Genomic DNA, 8,182 nt, shown 5'->3' on the forward strand with positions numbered 1-8,182 from the left:
TCTAACCGTGGTATTGAAGTGAATCCCGCACATATTAAAGCCATTGAAGAGATCCCTGACATGCTTACAAGTAAAAAAGAAGTGCAGAAGTTGACAGGAAGAATTGTAACCTTGGGGAGATTCATTTCCAAATCACCAGAAAAATACTTTAAATTCTTTTCAGCTCTTAAAAAGCAAGATCAGTTCGAATGGACTGAGAAATGTCAACATACACTCAAAAATTTGAAGACATACTTATCAAATCCGTCGTTGCTCGCAAAAACAAAAGTTGGGGAAAGATTGCTCATCTACCTTGCTGTCTCCGAAGTAGCGGTAAGTGCTGTGTTAGTTTGTGAAGATCAAGGTAAACAATCTCCGATTTATTATGTCAGCAAAACTTTATTAGATGCGGAGACGCGATATCCTCAATTAGAAAAGCTTGCACTTGCACTAATAATGGCATCTACAAAAATAATGCCTTATTTTCAATGTCACTCTATTGCTGTAGTAACTACTTATCCATTACACAATATATTACACAAGCATGAGTTGTCAGGTAGGTTAGCCAAATAGGCTATAGAATTAAGTGAATATGACATCACATACCAGCCTAGAACCGTGATAAAATCTCAAGTGTTAGCAGATTTTGTGGCTGATTTTAGCCAAGGAATGCAATTAGAAGCAGAAAAAGAATTACAGGTGTTCAACGGATCTAATCCGGGAATTTGGACTTTATTTACTGATGGTTCATCTAATGTGAATGGTGCAGGCTTAGGAATTATTTTGGTACCACCTACGGGTGAAACCATTCGACAAGCCATTAAATGTCATTCTATAACTAACAATGAGGCAGAGTATGAAGCTGTGATTGCAGGTTTAGAACTAGCATGAGAACTCGACATTAATCAGATTGTAATCAAAAGTGATTCGCAGCTCGTAGTTAATCAAATGCTGGAGACTTATACGACCAGGGAAGCACAGATGTAGCAGTACTTAGAGAAGGTACGGGATCTGATCAAGCAATTCCAAATCTGAAAAGTTATGCAAATACCAAGAGATAAAAATGTTGAGGCAGACGCCCTAGCCAATCTTGCATCTGCAGCAGACGTGGCAAGCAATGAAAATGCTTCTGTAATTCATTTGTTTCATTCAGTACTTGATCCAGACAAAAATGAGGTAAATTTTAGTAACCTAACCTGGGATTGGAGGAACGAGATTGTTGCTTTTTTGCAGTATGGAACCATCCCTGAAGACAAGAAAAAAGCTCACGCGCTTTGAAAAAAGGCTGCTCGATATTGTTTAAAGCAAGGCAATCTTTATCAAAAAATATTCGATGGTCCCTTAGCAAAGTGCCTCGGGTGTTCACAGACGGAATATGTAATGAGAAAAATACACGAGGGGCATTGTGGGAATCACGCCGGAGGAAGATCATTGGTAAGAACCATGATTAGGATAGGTTATTATTGGCCTAAAATGGAAGAAGAAGCGGAAAATTTCATGGCTAAATATGATAAATGCCAAAGATACGGTAATAACATGCATAGACCTGCGGAGTTGTTACATCCGGTTATTGCACCGTGGCCATTTATGAAATGAGGGATGGATATCGTGGGTCCACTCCCACAAGCAAAAGGACAGGTAAAATTCTTGCTTGTACTCACTGACTATTTTACTAAATGGGTGGAAGCAGGAGCATTCAAACAGGTGCGAGAAAAAGAAGTTAGAGATTTCATTTGGCGAAATATCATATGTCGATTCGGCGTGCAAAAGAAAATCGTGTGTGATAATGGCTCTCAATTTATAGGCGCACAAATTACAGAGTTTTTTCAAAGTTGGAAGATCAAAAGGATTACATCCATACCTTATCATCCGGTGGGTAATGGAAAAGCTGAGTCAACAAACAAAGTCATTATCAACAATTTAAAGAAGCGTTTGGAGGAATCCAAAGGTAATTGGCTAGAATTGCTACCTGGTGTTTTATGGGCATACCGCACAACAACAAAAATAAGTACTGGAGAAACACCATTCTCATTGGTTTATGGAGCTGAAGCCTTAATTCCAGTTGAAATAGGAGAGCCAAGCACGGGGTTTACACAAGCGTCAGAAGAATCCAATGATGAAGAAATGCGCATAAACCTTGATCTACTTAAAAGAAAAAGGGAAGCTGCATTAATAAGAATGGCAACACAAAAGCATGTCATGGAACGATACACAATCGAAAAGCGCGTCTAAGATACTTCAAGATTGGGGACTTCGTGCTCAAAAAAGTTTTTTATCTACGAAGGCGGCTAATGCGGGTAAATTGAGTCCAACCTGGGAAGGACCCTACAAGATTCATGGTATCGCAGGAAAAAGAGCATACGAGCTGGAAACGATGGATGGCAAGATACTACCTTCACACTGGAATGCCGTTCACCTGAAGAGATACTATTTCTAAGGAATACCCACGATCAGGTATCCATATTTTAAAATTTTATTTTTGAATTGTTAAAATTTTACTAACGATTTTAGATGATAGGCAAAAAGCTAGCCCGTACTAAATGATGAATCACGAACTGCAAGGAACGTGGAATAAATTAAAATTTCCGGTCTAGGGTTACAACTATTCTAATAGATATTCAGATGGGTTAAGCAGTCTTCATCTATAATTGCACCTCCGAGTCCCATGTGTTTTTCCTTTTCAGGGAAAGGACCAAATGAGAGGAACAATCAAGTGCTCGAGACTTCATACTTCAAAGCTCAAACACTTGGGGGACTATATAATATACATAGACATGTGTATAAAGAAGGTAAAGAAGATTGGTAAATAATCAAAGTTCAAGCCTGAGAAGTTTACTCATTGAGTGAGTCAAGTGCAGAGCAAAGTCACGAGCTAAGGCCAAAGAAAAACCTTATCATAGTTAGGGTAAAGGCAATGTATTGAAATGGGTTATAAGTAAAAACCTTGTATTCATTTTCTTTTTTGAAATCTGTTGTAAAGAAAACAATTACGAGAAAGTTATAGAAGTAATTTAAATACATGTAAAGTGTTATTTAAAACTTGACAAAGTTCAAATAAAAACTTGTCGAAGTTATTCAGAAAAACATGTGTATTCCTATTTCTTTTATCGTACATTAACACCATTATGAAGTTGAGACGTCTTCTTCATTAAGTGTCAAATATAAAAGGGCCCTCTTTTATAAAATTCATGTAAAAAAAAGAAGCATTTTTGAAAAATAAAAATGCAAGTTATTCAGTAAGTCCTTAAAAATAAAGACAAGAATAAACAAAACAGAAGTTCGAACAACAACGGAAACTTCTTAATATTAAAAAGTATAGACTAAGTATGAACTTAGTCATAAATCAAAAGTTGCCCCATTAAAGTTCTGGGGACTTAATATTTTCAGCAAACCCTTAAAAAGACCAAGGGTTACAACCACATATCACCAAAAAGAAAAAAAACAAAGGAAGTCAAACATCATAAACTTTTCACTGAGAAGTTGACGGAACTGAAGCAGGGTCATCAGCAGCAGCAGGCTCAACTTGACTTGAAGGAGTGGGGATACCCGTATCATCTTCAACATTTCCAGAAGCTTCAGCCATGGGAGAAGAAAAATCTTGGTTCTGTTGAGTCTTCTCAATAGTCTCTTTGATCTTGGCTAACTCAGATTCCAAGTTAAAATTCTCCTGGCTAACTTCAACAAGGGTATCATGGCGAGAATTTAAAAATTCCCAACTCACTTCAATGGCAGTTTTATCTTCAAGAATCTCGTAATCTCTTTCCCAATCAACAATTTCGTTTTTTAGCTTCTTGTTTTTAGCCAAGGCAGATTCATAAGAAGTTTGAAGAGAAGCGTGAGAAATTTCTAAGGAGTAAACTTTATCAGAAGATACCTGGAGGTCTTCTTGAGTTTGAGTCAGAGTCTGCACGAGTTCACCAGCATATGCTTCCTTCTTATCTAAGAGAGCCTTCAACTCTCTGATCTCTTCACTTGCCTTGTAGAGTTGCTCAGAAAAGAGGTTTCGAGACGATTCTTTTCTTTACCTGCTTGATTTGATGAAGCCTTTTCAACCGTCAACTCTGAAGTCAAAGTCCTTACCTGCTGCTCTAAGGTACATTTACCTTCTTCTAATATTTCCATGTCGATTTGAAGACTTTCAAACCGTTCCTTCCAATTATCTGCCTCTACTTGGTAGTCACGCGCTAATTGCTCTGAGAGAGAAACCCTCTTCATTATCTCTGTGCCAATTAGGTTGACCTAAAAAATAAGGAGGGGGGGGGGGAGGAGGGGAAGATGAGAACACTGAAAATAGAAAAAAGGTAAAGTAAAGTTTGGAAAAGGGATACCTTTAAAGAAGCATGCACTATATCGTTCATCAAAGTCAAGGAACTGTGGCCATCAAGTTTAGCTTTTTCAACTAGACCAATCAATGGCTTCAACCACACGTCAGCTCGACCTGATTTCCTCAAAAGGTTGCCCTCAGCAGGAACTTCAATGGTAACTTGCCTCATGGCTTCACTTCTACTTGAGGAACCAACCTCAATGTAATGAACAATTGAAGGATGAGTAGTTAAAGGAGGAACTGTAGAAGCAGTCAAAATAGCTTGGGGAGGAACAGTAACAACTACGACTGGCAAATGAGGTATCATAGAAACGGGAGTAGAAAAAGAAACAAGGGGTACTTCATCAGAAATCAGATCTAAATTTTCACTTCCAAACCCGTAGCTAAAAAGTTGCTCAACTGAATCATGAGCAGCAACGGGAACAACATCATCAGGAGTTATCACCGGGGCTTCAACAGACTCGGTAAGAGGAATAGAATGAGGGGAATAAGCTTCATTATCAGAAATAATTTGTCTAGAGCTCATGGCCTTTTTACCAAAGAACCCCCATCTTCTTCTTTCTCAGAGTTTTGGTCAACAACAACTTTTCTTTTCGATGAAGAGCCCAAAATTATCTCTTAGGCCCTTTCCAAAGAAATTCGAGAAGCTATGACCGCCTCAGCACTAATACCTCGAACAACAAATCCTGATAAAAAGAAGGATTAAAATAAGATCTGGAAAAAGTAATAAAAAAAACTCTCTTACCATGAGTTTTCACTTTCCAACCAAACAGTTGGGAGAGAGCTTTCCAAGATCTACCCTCCATTGGGGTTGTATACAATAATTTACCTACCCAACCACGAAAATTGGGAATTTCATCAACAATTCCCATGGTTGCTGAAAAAGAAAGGAGAAAATTAAGATAATGATCATCAAAATTGAAGAAAAAAGGTACGAGAAAGTTATTAAAAAGAAAACTCACGTGCAAAATTCCACTTCTCAGGGAAGGGAACATTTTCATCATCCACTAAACCAACAGTGGGGCTGCAACAAACCTGACATACCAGCCATGGTCTCTGTCATCTTCTGGACTGACCAGAACTCTTTTGCTCTTTGCTACTAAAGTAAAAACACCTTGGCGAAAGAGTTTGGGAGAGTAAAGGTGAATTAAATGGGCAAAAGTGAAAGACACACCGACCATGTTAGTCAAATGCCTCAAACAAGCAACCACCCTCCACACTATAGGACCAATTTGACCTAAACATACGTTGAAAAAATGACAGAATTCAAGGATAACAGGGTCAATAGCAGGTTTGAAACCTAATGTGAAAGGGTATGTATAAACAAAAGAAAACCCAATTATATAAGAGGTGATTCTTTGATTCGCATTGGAAATTATGATAGGGAAGTCATGACTCCAATGACAGTCTTTACGAACTAAAGAAATCAAACCCTCAGTGATCTGAGTTGGATAGATATCAGCACGATCCAAAGAAGATACTTGATTTCTAAGGGATTCTCTATCATTGTAGAAAGATAGTTCCGCAAGAACTATTTCCTCTACTGAAGGTTCACGAAGAGGTTCAGAGGGTTCCTTACCTCTAGAAGAAGATCTTTGAGAAAAAGAACCTCTGGTTCTAAAAGAAGGACTGAAACTAGATGAAGGAAGAGGAGAACCACGTATGGATGAAGACCCTAAATTACGAAGTCTACCTCCTCTTCTGCTCCTAGGGTTAGGTTTTGATGAATACATGATAGTACGAGGAAGAAGTAAACAAGAATTGAATATTCAGAGAACTTTATGTGAGAAAGACAAATGTGAAAACTATATTTATACTAAGAAGTAACCGTCAAAGGAAAATGTGCAATGATGGAAAGGTCATAATGAGAACTGCCGCTTCGTAATTGGTGAAGCTATGAAAGAGCCTTAGAAAGCGCTGCAAATCTACAGAACCAATAAAAAGATGCCACGTGTAATAAGCATTAAATGGAAGTGACAATTGAAACGCCGATTCCATAATAACATTAATGGCGGCAAATATTCCCACTTTAAAATCTACTTCCCAAATATTCAATTGATTAATAAATGGTAAGAGGAGGGGGGGGGACTATCTGTATAGGGAAAAATTGAGTTTATATATATTGAAGTGATTGAAAGATGACATGTCATGACACCAAGGCTGGTCAAAGAATGATGATTAGCAAAGAGGCATGAGTTGCAACAAATACTAGCAGAGGCACAAGTAGAGGTGCGAGTAGTTACTCAAAAGACTCGACGCTCATACCTATTTAGATTCGCAAATTAAGGAGAATGAATCTGACAATACAAGAGAGTACAAATACAGTATTTAATAAGCATTAAATACTAAAAACGTTAGAGAATCTGTATTAAATTACAATGATTATGTAACGTAACATTTAATGCCTTTAATTGTCTATAATGGCCTGATTATGACAAAGGTAAAACGTATATCTTGGAGATAGCTATAAAAAGGAGAAAACTGGTCATTTGTAAGGACACGAGAAATCATCTTAATATACTGGTTTACTTTATTTTCTTTTGTCTATCTTATTGTTAGCAAAATCAATTTCCCTTATTCATTTCTGATTATCAGTAACCCGAGTTCTTCTAAATTAAAGTTTTGACCGAAGTTCAACTTTTTGGTTAAGCACTCTTTTTATCTCACAAATTTATGGACTCATATCTTACACTTTTGTGGGTCACACTAGTTGTGTGAGGCACATTTATAAGTATGCTAAGCGTTCAGTGAAAATGAGGTTGTCTTTGTTACTCACTCTGCTCTTCTTTTACTTGTTCAGTATATATCTTGCCATAGGCGTATCTAAGTCTTAGGGTATGGGTTCACGTGAACCCATACTCCTTTCCCTAAACCATGTATAATAATGTTATATTTTTTGAGAATTACTTAATTATATGTGTGTGAACCCATACTCAAAGACTCCTATGGTGCAATAATCATTGGCTGCACCTCTACGAGTAAAATTGGTGGTTCAAATTCCACTCCGGACGGTCTTGTTTTCGGCATGGAGTATAAATATATACGTAAACATCACTAAATTTTTTTAAAAAAAATATACTTTTGAACCTATAATTTCAAAAGTGTAGTGGGTACATGGTAGATACTAAAGTTAAACTCGTCAAATATAAATTCTAAATTCGCATCTTCACAATAGTGCACCTATCCTCTTGAAATCCTGGATCCGCTTATGATAATCTTGCATACTTCTTACAAAATATTAATTAAGTATTTGTTTTACTAAATTATCCTTATTAATGGTAATTAATCTCAATTAATATTTAAAAATGGTAAGATAAGGGTAAAATTGGAAATGAATAACTAATTTTTTGTTGAATTACTAAAATTGATAAGTAAAAACAAAGATCTTGTAAAGTGTGACATTTAGGCATAACTTAATAACCCTAAAAAATAGCTTGTGAACGGAGAATTGCCCAAGTCCATACGAAGATATCACCAACCCATTCCCAACAGTGTTTTTATGTGCGGGTAAGTTTATACCGAATACAAAGTGTCTTCCCTGTATCACAGGGCACGTACTTGCATAAAGATTGTTCTCTGTTTAGGTAGTGACAACATAAAGAGTTAACTGTTTTATTTTAACCATTTTGTCACCCCAATTTCCCAGTGTGTGGTTGGGGGCGGGGTGGGGGCGGGGGTGTTTCATTACCAACTTGATGACATGGAATTGATTATTTTAAAAGTTATAAAATGATATAACTAGGAGTAAATTCCTTTTTCATTCTTGACCTCGTTGATTGATGAGTGTCCATGACAAATATTTTTATGGTTAATAGTTAAGCCATGAAATCGATTAGTGGGCCATTTGTAGTTAGAAGTTGACTTCTGTTCATGGCTTAA

General features: G+C 36.9%; 1 protein-coding gene across 1 annotated transcript; it reads left to right on the top strand.

Moving 5' to 3' along the window:
* The first annotated feature begins 1,571 nt into the window (after positions 1-1,571).
* Positions 1,572-2,211, top strand: LOC138888019 (uncharacterized). Its single transcript, XM_070169814.1, has 2 exons — positions 1,572-1,617; positions 1,670-2,211. The coding sequence occupies exons 1-2, from the start codon at positions 1,572-1,574 to the stop codon at positions 2,209-2,211; spliced, it is 588 nt and encodes a 195-aa protein (XP_070025915.1).
* Positions 2,212-8,182: the final 5,971 nt, after the last annotated feature.

This window comes from Nicotiana sylvestris, chromosome 3 (assembly GCF_000393655.2).
Source record: "Nicotiana sylvestris chromosome 3, ASM39365v2, whole genome shotgun sequence".
Taxonomy (NCBI): Eukaryota; Viridiplantae; Streptophyta; class Magnoliopsida; order Solanales; family Solanaceae; genus Nicotiana; species Nicotiana sylvestris.